Source organism: Lutjanus erythropterus, chromosome 19, assembly GCF_056507025.1.
Source record: "Lutjanus erythropterus isolate fLutEry1 chromosome 19, fLutEry1.hap2, whole genome shotgun sequence".
Classification (NCBI taxonomy): domain Eukaryota; kingdom Metazoa; phylum Chordata; class Actinopteri; order Lutjaniformes; family Lutjanidae; genus Lutjanus; species Lutjanus erythropterus.
The window spans coordinates 10651723-10667776 of NC_139335.1; the positions used below are offsets into that span (position 1 = coordinate 10651723).

A 16054-nucleotide genomic window follows, 5' to 3' on the forward strand; every position below is an offset into this window, starting at 1 on the left:
TTTCAATCAGAGTCAGATAACAAGAAAAGGATAATGTACAGTGAAGTACAAAATTATTTTATTATTATTTTATATATATTATTATATTATTATGATTATAAATTATTTTTTTTAACAAAGTCATGTAATAATACAATTTTAACCTTAACCAGACTTTGGAATTTTATTAGTTATGTCCCTCAGACAAGCCTGCTACAGAAAAACAGCAACAAGTAGGTTACAACAAGACACACTTACATTTTAAAACAATCAGTTGTCGTCACAGCTCCGCCTCCTCCACGTCAGAAGTAAGGTTTTTCTCATGCTTATAAAAAAAATGACCAATTTTCCAGTTGCATACAGCTTCAACTTTTATTGTATCGTGCGGTCAACTCATAATTGCGATATTTCCGACAGTGGTCGAGGTCAGTGAAGTATCTCTGCACTTCCTATGGCCATATTTGGCTGAGCAACGGCGGCGCGTGAGCTCAGGAAGCATTTCGAAGGACCAAAAATGAGCTTTTGTCTGTCGTCTATCGCAAGAAAAATATCCAAACGTTGTTTCCAGCTAAGTTGATCGCGCCACGTTTCCAGAGGAGAGCAGCGTCCTGACCTGCTGCAGAGAGCTGAGCTTTGATCCACTGACAACTCTGACACACGCAGCAGCAAAAACATTTCACACTGGAAAACTGTCAGGAGACACAGGTAAACTGGAATTCATTTAATCATTTAACTGCATGAAAAATCACCTCTGGTCTGGAACAGTTAAATCAGAAATATGCATCAGTTTCACAGACTGATACTGTCATTGATAAGGAGGTTGGCTGATTGGCACCTGTTGATCTGAATTTCCCTGTAGTTGAAAATAATTTGAAATGAGCCTTTTCTCATGGAGGATAAAGTTCTGTTTATGTTCAGATAATTTTAACATATGGATGAATATATGATGAGGATCTATAACTCATCAATCAGATCTGTTGCACTTTTTGTGAGAATAAACATAAATTCTTTACAATATCTGCCATATGGGCAAAAGTTCCCATTCTGTTCATCATGAAGATCTCAATACTGGGACGCTGATCTGCAGCTCAACTTGTCTCTGTGTGAAACCAGATTCAGGCAGTTTCTAGAAATCCATTTCAGTAAAATGTTACATAATGTTGCCTCTACGTAAAATTGACAGGTAGAAAAGGTTGCACGCCTTCATGAGGTTTATTTAATGTTTTAGCTCTTTTTTTTTTTGTAAATGCTCTGCTGTTATGTAACCTAATACTCTGTACATTTCAAGCTAGAGAGCCCCACACCCATCAAGAATCAAAACACACACACACACACATGGGTGCAACAAAGCAGCAGAGATAGATAAAGATAAAAAAAAAAATTGAAGACGTTATTTTACTCATTATCGCATCTTAAATGCACTTTTTGAAACATTTCTAAGCTAGAAAACATGCTTCACTCTGGTGGTTCCAAGTTATGTCTGCCATGAGAAGAAAGGTGGGCTCAGACCTCTTTATCTTGTGATTTTAACCCCTTCAGCTGCATGCTGAGCTTCATACTGTGTATAAATCAATCTTTTGCTCTGTGGTGCTTGTGGAGTGAGCTCTCTCTTTCACACACACACACACACACACACTATTATCCTTTCCCCAGTGACAGGCAGCAATAGCAATTCTAAGCCTGTAATTTACCTGTGCTTTTAATATTGACAGTGATTAAATGTGTAGCAGATTAAAGGGGTAATAAAAAAGGACTGTTTCATTATTCACCAACTGCATGAAACCTGCAGTCTAATAGCATCTGCAGAAATTATGTGTCTCTGTGTGGCTTTCTCCTCTTTTCTTAAGAAGCTGCCCGCTGCAGGTCATAACTCCACTTTAGAGTAATGATTATGAGTCCATTAGTCATTAATTAATTATTGCGTCTTTATTATAAGCAGATCAGTGGTTGTTACTCAAAAACCTTCCTATAAAAACAGCTTCCCCACTGTTTTTCCCTTTTTCACACATTCACAGAGGCATCATGAAAAGGTTATGGTAATGCTGTACAAATATAGTATTCAGTTGTTCTCTCCGGAAGTACGGCATTAATTACAGCGTGTGAGCAGTTGTATGACTTCAGAGCATCAGTTGTATTGTAGCACATTGTCTTGTAGATGCAGATTGATGTTTTGTGCGTAAACTATGGAGGTGGCGTTATTGCCTCTGCATAAAGACTCAATGGCTGCTATTTTTGACAGCAGTGTAACTGCTGGAGTGTTTTCAGGGTGTCAAAGGATGAATTATCTGTGTTATTATAAGCAAGAATTTGTACCATTGTTTTTGTATTGTCTTGTACCAAGTTTTATATTTGGTGCGTGGTTCTCAGTGCTTTCTGTTGCCTGGCTGTGGTGTAGTCAGTCGCCCTTTACAGAAGCTCACAACCGTCAATTCCTGGGATTTTCTCCGGCAATCAATTTCCAAGCCAAAGTGCCTGTCATGTGCCTTGACAACACAGACACCGGGAGCTTTTGGGAATAGACAGCTGCATGTGTTGTTTTCTTTGGGCCACAGCCTGCTGGATTATAGATTATGTGTTATCTTCAGGTGCAGTAAAGTACAGTATAGATCCTAGCAATGTTTACACTTTTTCACATCCAATCCAGCAGAAAGCTTGTTAAAGAATTGGCAGCTTGATCCATTTAGCCACATGTCCCTGAGGGCCAGTCACATAATAACACTGATGGCTGATGATGAGGCTCTTGGTTTCTGCCTAAAAGGTTATGATAGTCATGCTTTTTAACACCAGCAACGCTACAGAATAATCTACTTACAGTTATGATATGAATGTGTATCCCCTCAGGCTGATTTGTCTAAATTAAGTCCAGAGGAACATGAAGGCCAAAGTATGCGAGTCCTTTTTGATTCAATTACACAATGTCACTGTCACCATGGAAGGACACAGTTAATGTTTCTCTTTCATTTTAAAGACTCAGGAGGAATGTAATGAATTAAATGCATGCTGCTAATTAGACTGATCGTAAGACGAAGAAATGTAGAAAATCCGTCTCTTCCGTCTCTGTCTTTCTCCCCACGTTTGAAACGCTCTTGAGAGGCGGAAGCTTTCACGCTCAAACACACATTTGGAGAAGTGCTCGACAACAAAACTAATGGCTTAGAAAGGTGTGCTACTGAGAACCACACAAAGTCTAATCTCAAGGCATCTGCTTGAAACCGCTAATGACTGACTGGAGCAGAACACACTTTAAAGCGTGTTACTTATTGACCTGCTACTGTATCTCTTGGCGTCTTTTGTCTGACGCTGAAAAATTCAAACAGGAGAGGAATGAGACGTAGGGACAGAAGTTACAGGAGAAATCTGTAATATATATACTGTAATTTATCATAAAATGACCATGATATGCATCAGAGATTAATGAAACATGCTAAAAAGAAAAACTTGCACTACAGTCGCGGTGGCTTCCTTGAGTAATTGTTTTAGTTTCCCACGAGCTGAAATTAATTCCAAATGTTCCCCGAATGATTTAGCCTCTGTTTATGAGTAGTAAGAAATCATTAATAGTCTGGTAGAAGGTGTAGATGTTCATAATGGGTAAACTGAGCGATATCTTAATGGAGTCTGGCAGGTAGTGAGAGACAGCCATTCAACTCCAGAGTGTGTATTTGTGGAGCAGTAGACTTTTGTTTTCAGGATAATGGGCTCAGATTTACATAGATAGACAACAGATAGTTATAAACAGCTCAACTTACAGCGTAGGACTCGTCGTCACTTGTTATTGTCAGTGTTGCGCTCGTTTTGCGCTCCTCGAGTGTTCCTGCAGTGCCTGAGCTTCTTTGCATCGGGGGAAACGATGTGCTTCAACCAAAGACTGTTTTATGACTGACTTTCTGGATGCTGAGCCGCTACATATTGCTCCTATAAGATGTACAAGCTCACAAGTCACAGTGAAGTGTTGACTGATCGACGCTTGCAGACTGAGGTACAATGTTAGGGAGGAAGTGTTTTGTTCGAGCCCAGATTCCAGCTGTGTTCTATATTTGTGTCAATAGATAGTGACATGTTGTGGCTGCGCTGTTCATACATGACTAATTCTTGAATGAACTACATATAATCTCTGTCTGCGTTAAAGTGAACACATTTTAACATCAAGGGTCTTTTTTCTCAGTCTTTGTAGAATTCCATTTACCTGTATTTACCACCTCCTTTTCCTCTGCTGTTACCATAGAGACACTCCATCCCTATCAGCAAGGCGCCTTTGGCTGCCGGGCTCATTGGCTCTCTCAAGAGAGAGACACTGGTGAGCAAGTGTTTCCCTGGCACGACTTGGGCACCAGTGTAGCAGGAAAGGCATTTACTTGGCTTTGACAGTGTTTCCTTGGCAGCCGGTATCCCACCGTCGGTGGCACGTCGGCCCGTTTTGTCACTACAGGTTGACAGCTGAGACTGAGAGTGAAATCCAGTTGGGAGATATCCACTCCTGTAATTGAAATGAGTTCACCTGGGAGACAACTGCTCGGTGGTGCCTGTTAGCTGTCGACAGTCCGCGCTTCCCAGTCTGCATGGAGTGGATATGATGTGATGTTTTTTTTTAGTGACACCGTAGTTTCAAGTTGGCACAACATTTTTCCTATTTACCACAGCGAGGAAAAAACACCTCTGGTATTTCAGCTGTGTGGCCTTTTAAAGATGTCATGAAGAGAATGTAACACTGTTGTCTCCAAGTAAGTGGAGCATGAAATACTTTCTCACCTTACAAGGCTGTAGCCTCTTAACTTCAGTGACGAAATGAACATAAATGCAGTGTTAGCTTTCAGAACTGGAGGACTGAGAGAATGTGCCTTTCCAGTTCTGGAATACTGCATCAATTCTGTGTTATGGATAAGAAATAAGACCCAACTTGAATCACCAAAATCTGATTAACCTTTGTGATTCCTCGACATTTCCCACTGCTGTTTGTATAAATAATGAATGCAGAATCATCTTATTTTTCCTCCTTACATGTTTTGTTTCCTCTGACCTTATTAAAATCCAATGCAAAAATGTTAAAGTGGAAACTCTTCCCTTTTTAAAGAAATAGAAAATGACAGATAAAGAAATATTTAATCTTTTAAATATTTAACGGGCTACACATGGACAAGTCATTCACCGATCATGAAACATACAGTTTGTTATCCTACATTTCACGCTGCGCTGAAGCTGTTAGCCACCAACTAAGAAACGTAGTTAGTTTGTGGGGTTATCCCCTGGAGATCAACTAAACCCAGGTTTAAAGTGGTGATAGTGTGAAACAGGCCTACAAAATTAAAGAGTATTCAAGAAACATTTTATTATCTTCATATTAACTGCAGTACCAACGGACATTTGATGCAGGACTAATAGAGGTGCAGTGTGAATCATATAGTACTGAGCTTAGCTTAATGCTAGGCTAACAATATGTGTGTGAAAGGGGGCTAAGTTAGCTCAGGGTTAACTATTAGCCCAAGGCTATCCTTAGCCTTGTTCTAAGAATATGCAGTGTGAAAAGCTTCATAAACAGGGCATAATCATAGACTGTATGGACATAGTCATAGATGTCATCAGTAGGTCTCTGATGAGCCAATCTGACCCTTACAATGTGGTGGCTTCAGCATCGCCATATTGGCAATGCCTGACTCCGCCAGTCCCTGGCTAATCCAAAAATGGTCAACAAGATGGAGTGTGGGTGGAGCTGAGATGGCTGATTGAAGTGGTTAACCTAGCAGTTAGTCAACTGTTAGGGCACCCACCTGTCACTCAAAGTGGTCACATGCTTATACATAAGCCTTAATATAAAAAAAATCACCCCTTGCACAGTTGTCATGAACAGTACTTATGCTGTTAAGTTGAGCATTTGATTATGTGGGTTTTGCTTTTGGAGCCAGCCTCAAGTGACCATTGGAGGAACTCACACTGTTAGCTTCATTTTTCAGGACCGGAGTTTGTCCCTTGAGTATAATGACCATCCATCATATTTAATCATGTTTTACAGTTGAGAGCTCATGATAATGTGCACATAAAGTCAGGTGTGTAAGCTTTGCAGGGATTTCTTGGCAAAATATGGTAAAAATGGAAAATAATATTCATAAGTATGTTTTCATTAGTCTATAATCACCCAAAAATAAGAATCACGTTTTCGTTACCTTAGAATGCGCTGCAGGTTCAGGTCCTCTTCCATGGAGGCCGTCATGTTGCACCACCATGTTTCTACAGTGACTCAGAGCAGACGAACCAAACACTGACTGCAGATACAACCTTTCGCGTTTTTTGTGAGTTTTGAGGGTGATGTGAGGTGTTTGTAATCTGCAAGCTCCCCCAATAGATAAATCCTTTATACTACTTCTTTAAAGTTATGACACATCAAGCTGATAAAACAATTTTGAGTATGTTTTTCAGTGGCAATGATGGAAAAAATAGTCTTTTCTGGCTGCTAACTCTGCTTTTTCTTACTCCACTGGATAAATAAAACACAGATAACTGAATAACTTAGATATTATACCCTTGTATTTATAACATATCTCCAGTGCAGGCAAAATGGAGACTGACAGCAGAAAGTGTCAACAGCTCAGTTACAAAGAGCTTTCTCATGACTTAAAGCAGTGACATTCAGAAAGCATACAAGAATAAATCATACAAGGCTCACAGCAGTGAGCAGCTACTCACTTCAATAGACCATAATGCAATACAGCACAACATGTTGACAACAAGCTGAATGTTTATACACATCGGCCACATTTGATTGAAAATAGGAAGTTCACACCTTATCCCTGTCTGCCAGTTTGGAAAACAACTATCTGAAGTGAAAACAGAGGAAACTCCACCAGCTTCTCACTGGAGCACGTTGGAAATGACACGTTGGCGATATCTGACAGGGAGGGAGTATCGGCACTTCAGTCTAATAGAGTAAAGTGTGGATACTCCAAGTGGATAACAGGTGTCAGCCTCCCGGATCGATACCATACTGTCCTTTGGCTGAGCCAATGATGCGACTTGTACCACAAATTTCTGGCTTGCTCCGAGCTGGAGAGCCGACCGCACGCTGCTCTCTGAGCAATTGGCCTGGAGCACTGAATGATAGCAGTCATACTGGAAAATATGCTTCAATTTCTGGATCCATTTTGGTGTGAGCACGGTAATTCAAAACAGGCAACCTTCAGCACAGCCATGCAAAAAAAAAGAAAAAAGAAAAAATGAATCAACATTGCTTGTAAAACGGACAGCAGCAGCTCAGAATCTCTGTCCACAAGCGCACTGAGTTAATTGTCCTCTATTACAGTTATAATAATAGCGACTATTGTGTCTTTTGCCGGCTGGAGAATCAGAACAAGCCCCCGGCCCACGGTTCATCGCCTTTTTTTTCACACAGATGTTCAGACATCGGCTGTCAACCATTGAAAAGAGTGTCTGACTGTCTGAGTCTGTCTGTCTTCTGAAACAACTTCTCCATCAATCACACCCTCTCTCTTGTGCCCTTGTCATTCCTCTATTTTTTTTTTTGAGTGCTCTGTCTCTTCCTTCTCCGCTGCTGTTCATCGGCTCGCTGACTGCTGGAGGCTGACTGAAGTCTCTCATCCATCCAGGTGGAGCCGGTCCCATTTATAAGACGCTCACAACACAGTTAAAACGCCACAAATTGTACAAGCTGGGATAAAAGCGATTGGATGCTCTTTGATTTGATTTGACAATCAGCTTCAATCAGTTGCCAGGCAGATGTGCGAGCATCCCTGAGTGTTTTGCTGTCGCGACTACTGACATTTACGAGATTAATGACCTTGCAATCACATCATTTTCATGCTTTGAAATGAGTAGTAAAATGAAACGTAGCCGGTATTGTAAGCAGTCTCGCCGCCACAGTGGCTTGAAAAATGTGCCAGCTAATAAATGTATTCCGTTCCTGTGAGGATTTAGTGACCGACTTTAATATTGAACTGTAGGTATTTATAGACGTCCAACCTTCTGTCGAGATTAAAAGGATTAACTCACAATAAAGGGTAGATATGCTGCAGATACATAATGAAGTTCAGTGTCTGACTTCTGACGACAAAGGTCATAATGGAGCTTAAATATGTCACTTTAATACAATATTCATGCCAATTATGTGGCCCTTGAGAAGACAGTATATTTTCTTTGTCCCCTTTTACACAAAACAGAAAGCAGACAGACTCAGACTGCAGACTCAGCTTCGGTCATAGTTAATAGAATAAACTGAGCTGATATAAAACCAATTGATGTTGCTGTTGCTTAAAATTTGCTTACTTAACATTTTCTTTACCTTTTTCTTCACCCTTTTACTTGAGAGAAATGCAGACATGCACAGTTTCATTGAATATCCCTAAACAGAGCAGTTAGCTCTTCCTCTGCAGGGGAGCACTGACAGTGCACAATATTATTATGAGGACATAAAATTCAGTTATACTTTAAAGACACCATGAAGCCAGAATGAGACTTCACTGTATGGCAATTGGTTTCAGGGAATTGCTAAGCAACACAGTGCCAATTTCAATGAGGTCGCCAGATAGGCTCATTTTTCTAACTCCATATTTCACAGTCATGATAACCTGAGTGTCCCCTTCTCTACAAATGCTTAGATAACAGTCCTGCTTCTGTTAAACCTTATCAAAGCTGGCATATGTTAAAATCTGACAGAAGGTAATAATCTTACAGAATGTTTGTTCATTAAATATAACGCCTGTATTCCCATTTTATCTTAACTTATTTTTGCATTTTAATATTTTGATTAAAGCTATGCTATGAGTTTTAGGCCTAGATGAATGACAGAAAACGGAATTTCAAAAAAAGATATCACTCTTGAAACTGAAACAGATTTTATTAGAAGTGGTTATTTATAATAAATTTGGTTACTTGGGTTTTATTGCCAGGAATAGTAAGACTTTTTGGGATATACACTAATTTGCTTCATTGGCAAGTGTTAGTTGAGAAAATTGATCCCACACATGCAGTATGTTGGTAAATAAGAAGCAACAGACAGCAGCAAAGCATAAATACTTGAAACAGGTGGAAACAGCTAGTTTGACTCTGTGCAATCGTAAGGAAATCCAACTACGGTACCAGAAACTGTAGCTCTCACAACTTCCTACTTTTAACTTGTTATTTTGAGGTAAATGTTGATTCAGCAGTGCAATAGAGTGACACTTTGCGAGGCAGCTGGATTCTTGAGATCACAAGATCTCACGAGAGTCCATCTCGCCAGGCTCCAAGCTATCCGCTTGTGTCCGCACCAGAGGTGTTGCGAGCCAATCAACATCCTAGGATGGACTACTGGCAACTTTGGGTGTGGTTTCAGGTGCGCTGACAGCAAGAAGCATCCATGGAAACGACTCGCCTCAATGAAAGAATGGCGGCTCGTGAAGAGTTTAGCGTAAATACTGCGATAGCATCAATTACATCAGAACTGAAACAGTTTCTTTTGACAGCTTCCCAGATGGTTCTGTGTTACAAACCATCTGGCGTGTCGGGTTAGAATGACACCACCCACGTTTACACTGGTTTCCTATAAGCCTCACTTGTCACGATGAAAATTTGTTGGACACCAGGCAAGATTTTTCCCGTTATATTTTTCCATTACAGATTAAATGAATGAACAAATTCATACTTTTTCTCCTCATGTTTTCTTCTAATGTAATTTTCCCGTCCTCCACCAACCCCTGCTGGTGCGAAGCAAGAACATTACTCAGTCTCATCATTGCAGTAGTTTATGCCTATTTCCTCATTCAGTATAAAATTATATTAGATTATTATATTATATAATTTCTTCATGGAGCTATGGTCTAACTCTGAGGAAATGCAGAGCAATCCGGTCTTATGTCTACCCTGTTAGACAGTGTTTCCTGTAGTGATGCCCTCTGCAGTTGAGTGGTAGGTTATGGTTATTAATAGCATGGTAAGGGGGCAGTAAGTATCGACAGGGAAACAGATTTCAACACAACACCTATTGTCTTTGCCACAATGATGCGACAATAGCACCGTTTGGACATGCTAGGGGGCGGAAAAGAATAAACAATAAAAAATAAACATACGAGAAGAATGACAGACTTCTCCACTGTTTTCTGATGGACACCTCATGCGCAGTGTGTGACTTCTTTTGGCCTTTGGGCAACTTTAAAACCTGGTTTTGATGTGCCCCGTGAGCAAAGCATGTCACAACCTCCTGCTGGAAAAGTTTAGATCGGTATCATTTGTTGAAAAAGAACATTTATCTTCAACAAAACCCACAATAAAAAAACTATCATTTTAATACTGATGCCTCTACATGACTTACATAAGCAAACAAGACCATCAGAGAGAAGATCCACTGTTTCTGTATCTTTGCTCTAAATGTCGGTCACCTGATAGGGTCCGGTGGTAACATTTTCTCAGGCAAAGTCATTAGCAAGTTAAAAAGAAGTGGAGGGAGATTTTCCTTGAGATAATTTTATTTTTCTTGTTATTATTTTGTGGTTATTATGGTGGAAACACTACTGATACTGTCCACAGGGACCTCCAAAATCGAGAAAATATGAGTTCCTTATACTAGCTTTTAAATCTAATTAGTCTTTAGTCCATAATTAATTAGCCCAGTACCATCTGCAGGCCCACATTAGGGTACACTTTTCCTACAAGCTCTTCTTCATCGAAACCCAAATAAAAATGTGACTATTCTTTGTTTCCACCTCATGTGGCTTTGACTCAGCTGTTTTTACAATATATTCTGGGTGCAGATATTAGATCCTCTTATAGTTTTTAGCCTGCAGATTCCCCAGGACATTCAGAAAACACTTCTAAACACAGCTTTTATTTAGCTCTATTTTCTCGCCGTTTTATTATAGTCATACAAACGTTTTTGTGAAATTGCCATTATGAGGCTCTTGTGGCTCTCAGCTCACCAAGTCTTCTTGATTTGCATATTTTGTACAAAGTGTGGTCTAAAAAATTGAGGTCCATTGACTCTGAGCTGACCAGGCTTAAAGGTGGAAGATAAATTGCACACCCTGCGGCATCAGTCACACTCAGACAGAAATAGAACACACCTTCTGCTGAGGAAGAGTATAATTATGTTAAAAGAGCGAAGGGAGGGGGGTGGTGATTATGCAGCTGATTAGGGCAAAAGAATCCCCCAGGACCAACTGTATTTCTATAAAACAACAGGTTTTATGAATATGAACCCACAGCTGAAATGAAATGCATTTCGACTCACCAGTCAGGGGTCTGATGTTTGCTCTGTGTGTCCGTTCTGCAGTGAAACATCATGACGACGCTGCTGGACCTGAAGAGTAGCGTGCTGAGGCAGGTGCAGAGGAGCCAGTCACTGAGGAGCAGAAGGGAGCCGCCACCCACCGCCAGCAGCCCCCTCACACACTGTCCCGAACCCTTACCTCGCAGGTAAGCCACTGGTGTGCACGCAGACATACACACGACTAGGGTGGGGAGCGTTACGTGAAAATGTATTCAGTAACCTGATCCAGGTATCTCAATATTAAAGAGACAGTTGACTCCAAAATCAAAAACAAATATTTCTGGTGAAGTCCTGTGTTGCTCAAGCCCCACAAAATACAAATGAAAAATTCAAAACCCCCCTTTCTTTCCAAAAATCGTGACCCGGTTACTCAAAATAATTCACAGACCTTGTTGTGAGCAGTTTCATATAGGAGCTACTTTCTTGCTGGTAGAAAAGAAAATAGTTCCAGTAGATTCTAAAGTAGTTCTGGCAGATTCTACTGAAATAAGAAAGTAGTTCTTACATAAAACTGCTCACAACAAGCTAGGTTTTTTACCCGTAATCCTGTTACATGTAATCTGTTGCTCTCCAAGCTTGCACATTACATCCGGTTCTGCAGCTGGTTTCCGGTTATTATGAAGATTTTTTTGATTTGATGTGGCAGTTGTGGATTTTTGTGAACACTCTGTGTTGTTTGATTTAACTTGTCATTAATAATCCTGCTGAGGCTTCATGACTGTGTTGACCTTGCTGTCATACAGAGTTTACCTGATGAAAATTTAGTGATGCTGAAAATTTAAATTGAAGTTTGTTCAGCCTGAACTTTCTGTGTTTTGATATTAGGGCTGTGAAGTGTTCTCTGCTTTTGATTTTAAATTACCTTCTGCTTTACTCTCAGACACGAATTAAGCCTTGCTTGAGCTTGAGCACGAAGCAGGAGGCAAGCTGTTTATTAATATATTAGTATTTCTAGAAACATAGTTTCTAGCTACAGTTAATATTTGCTTGATTGTTGCCATTTAGAACAAGCAATAGGTTTGATAATGAGAGTCTTTTTATAGGAGAATTGAATTGCAGTCAGTGTAGCTCAGAAAGATAATGACAGCCTTTTGGAAAACGGCGGCACAGACTCATGAGCAATAATTCATGTCTGTTATTCATTTGTTTTCCACTGGCCGTCCAGCCGAAGCCACAGGTCATCATTTCTTGTCAGCAGACTGTTTTAATGTGGTTGGCATTTATTCCAGTGTTGTGACTTGTTATGAGCGGGCCATGCGCGGACTGCCTCGATCTCCCCCAAGGACACATCAACCACACCATTACATGCACAGTCAGGCTCTGACTTGGGTCACAAATATTACTTTCTTTTATATCAGTTTAAACCACATGGCTCTGATGCCCACATGTCTCCTTCAACATATGAGTGCATCACTGTATATCACAGCACTGTTTTAACTCCAGTGATAAAGACATCTTGCAGCATCATAACTCATAAGAGCAAATCATTTCTTATATCACATATATTATATTTAGTGTATGTAATTATTATACATGAAAGTTGAGTGTGCATGGCTTTAGATGGATGGGTGTATATATAATTTCATATGCGTGTGCTAACTAGCTGTATATCAGATTTACTCCAGATGTTACTCTTGGCAGACACCACTTCTCTTGTTTGAATGTATTTATAGAAAATATCAGACAAAACCTGTACTTATAAAACAAATTGCTCACAATGACCCACTGATTTCTGTGTTTTGTTGTTATCATTATGTGTTTTTGTCTAAAAACTTGTGCATATGTATGTTTGTATGTATTTATTTTTATTTTTATATGCTGTATACCGTATGTGTGGACTGTAAGTCTGTATGTTTACATGTATGTAGTTTCTTTGTGCCATATGTATGTATTCTTATGTTTTGTTCTCTTATTCTTTTTATGTTCTATTTTCTCTCCTAATGTTGTGAAAGTCTTAATTAATGCTGTGTGTTATCTTTAGCCTGACATCACTGTGTTCTTGGGGTCGTGGACAATAAACAGGATCTCAGTGCATTTTCTGTCTTGGTCTTGATCTTGTTCAAGATTTATGCCTTTATTTTCCTGTTAAACTTTTTTTTTTTTTTGTTTTTCCTCGCCTGCCTCACAGCATCAAATAATTCTGGCACAGGTAAAATCATCAGATTTTTTTCAGTCTTGTTTTGAAGCTTCATCTGAAGCCAAAACTAATAGTATGAACCTGAGGTTTCTATAGCAACCTTAACACAGGCTGCTGTCACGATGTGAACTTATACTCTTAATGACGACCATGTCTATTTTTAACACGGAAGATCACCTCAGATGCTTGGTGAACACTGATCAATTTTGGATTTGAAAGAATAATACTGAACCTACAGAGAACTATTTTTCATATGTTTTTTATGTAATGCATATCCGTGATGTGTTAAATCAATGTTTTATAAAATTAGTATTTTTAATCATATTTTTTATGTAAAATTCGCTCCAGTAGAGCCTTATTTGTGTTCTTCATTAAAGAGTGAGTTGAACTGTCAGTATCTCACCTTTTTCTCATTTCCCATGCCAGCACCCTGGTGTTACAGCCTCCCCACTGAGCCTCAGCTACACACAGACCCCGAGTGCTCATCATTAGAGGCGGGCTGCTGATCTTTGTTATCCGTTCAGACTGCCGCTGCTCTGCCTGCGCTCTCACTTTAATTGAGAATTTGCAAATGAGACCCGGTAGATTTAGGCTGCTCTGTCCACAGTTGTTGACCCAGTAGTCCAGTCGGCTGTCAGAGTCGAGCTCTCGGAGCAGAGAGTGGCACGTTAGAACTGCACTTTTTAATTCAGTCCAGCAAATTATGTTTTTACCTCTGTGCGAGCTGGTTGTTACGTCTGTGGAAATGCACAAGGCCTTGGCAGAGATGAGCTTGACCGGGGTGTTATACAGCAATAAACACACAAGGATTTATATTTAAATGTATGTTCTGGTTTGTTGTTGTTTGCTTATTTCAGTGTTCATGTCCATCTCTGTCAACAGGCTGTACTGTGTTTTCAATCATGAGCTGGCTGCAGTATCATTAATGGTTTTGACTCCTCTGTGTCACTGCATAGAGGTCATTTTTTTAATTAATTCAGCATAATAATGCAATCAGTTGAGAACGACATTAAATGGAGTCCCCTCATGTGCATGCAATTACAGTAATTAATGACAGACATAAAATACATTTAAAGGATTAGGCTGGTGTAATTCTGTCAATATGTTATTCTGTGTTTTCCTGATGTTTACAGCCTGTCCTTGGCACTCAGCCCCATTTGTTTCTAATGAAGTCATCTTTAAAAACCATTGAAAACTGATGCCATATCATTTAGTTTTGTTTAAAAGGATAAATCTGTTATATATTTAGTGTAATAAATCATAAAATCAAGTGAAGTGTCTGTGTATGAGTTGTAATAAATCATTAATAATCTTTTAGAAAGGGTAGATGTTTATAACACATTAAATTGAGCAATATGTTAAAGGGGTCCGACAGGCAGAAGGCAGGTAGTCACTGAACTCAGAGTGTGTTTTTTCAGAGCAGTGGCCTTTTTTTCATGATAACAGTTGTAACTTAACATTGACAGACCACTACAAACAGCTGATCAACTTACAGTGTAGGACTCGTCCTTGCTTATTGCCAGTTTACAATTTTGGTGCGCCTTGCATTCCTGAAGTACTCCTGCAGCCTGCCTGAGCTTCGAGGGGGCAGGAAGAAACAGCTGACTTCAACCATAGGCTGCTTATTAAATAGGATTTCTACCTATTTTGTGTTTGGTATATCAAATGGGTCAAAAATATCTCATTTCAGCCTATTTAATATAGCAATTATGGTTGCATCTTGCTATTTGGACTGCTCTGCTCATTTTTGCATGGGCATCTGCTACATATTGCACCTTTAAAAAGGCTTTGTGATCCCCAAAACACCTGGGGATGTAGAAAACTTCACTCAAAACAGGCATAAACAGTGTATTTTTTGGGACTATTTTCAGGCATAGATGGATACATATTTGGTGCTATTGTGCAGAGGTTCCCAAGCTTTTTGCCTGTTGACCACTTAGAATAAAGCACTGGCTACCAGTAAATCCTCTGTAAGTTTTAAGGAGTTTCAGAGTGAATTTTTTTCCCTAAACATCTCAGATTGTGTCATCTGAATAACTGTTAGAGGCTTAAATAGGTAATACTATTCAATATATCAAACATAAAACCCACAACAAGGTCAGGAAAAAAGTGCAAACAGACAACTTTTAGAGTTTATAAGTGGTACTATTGTTTGTGCCACTGTCACAAAGACAACGCCAGATCAGTTTCCGCTTCCTCAGAGTCTAGCTTCATGGAGAAAGGATCAACAACACTTTGGAAATAAGACAGAAGAAAGAAGCATGGTCACTGAAGAGGTAAACTGTAACAATTTTATATTGAATTTGTGAACAGGCATAAACTGTTGATGTTCATTGCATAGTAATAATATAGTTTGAGTAACGTTAGCCTATTGCTTTGCATAAACAAGTAACCACAGCAGGGGCTGATGTCTGGGATGTAAGAGGGGTAAACATTGGGAAAAAAAACATGAATTTGTTCATTAGTGTTGTCTGTAATGGAAACATAATAATAAACAAGTGCAAATTTGCAATAGCTGTGACCAGCTATTGCTACATACGTATGCATATGCTTCCACTGGTGCATGCATTCACATAACCATATACTTTTGTGGCAAAAGAAAAAGGAGTGGAGCCATACCAGTAAAAAAAAACAAAACTGTTGAGTCCAGTGACGCCTGCTGCCAGGCTCTATGGCAAATAGTGTGTTAT

At 39.5% G+C, this 16054-nt stretch overlaps 1 protein-coding gene across 1 annotated transcript in view; it reads left to right on the forward strand.

The window, feature by feature from the left end:
* Nucleotides 1–474: 474 nt before the first annotated feature.
* The window catches only part of baiap3 (BAI1 associated protein 3), a 39732-nt gene continuing 24152 nt past the window's right edge, over nt 475–16054 (forward strand). Inside the window, exons 1-2 of the mRNA XM_084744559.1 lie at nt 475–684; nt 11231–11373. Of these exons, the coding sequence (XP_084600685.1) occupies nt 11240–11373 (134 nt within the window). The 5' untranslated portion in view covers nt 475–684; nt 11231–11239. The remainder of the gene's footprint in view (nt 685–11230; nt 11374–16054) is intronic.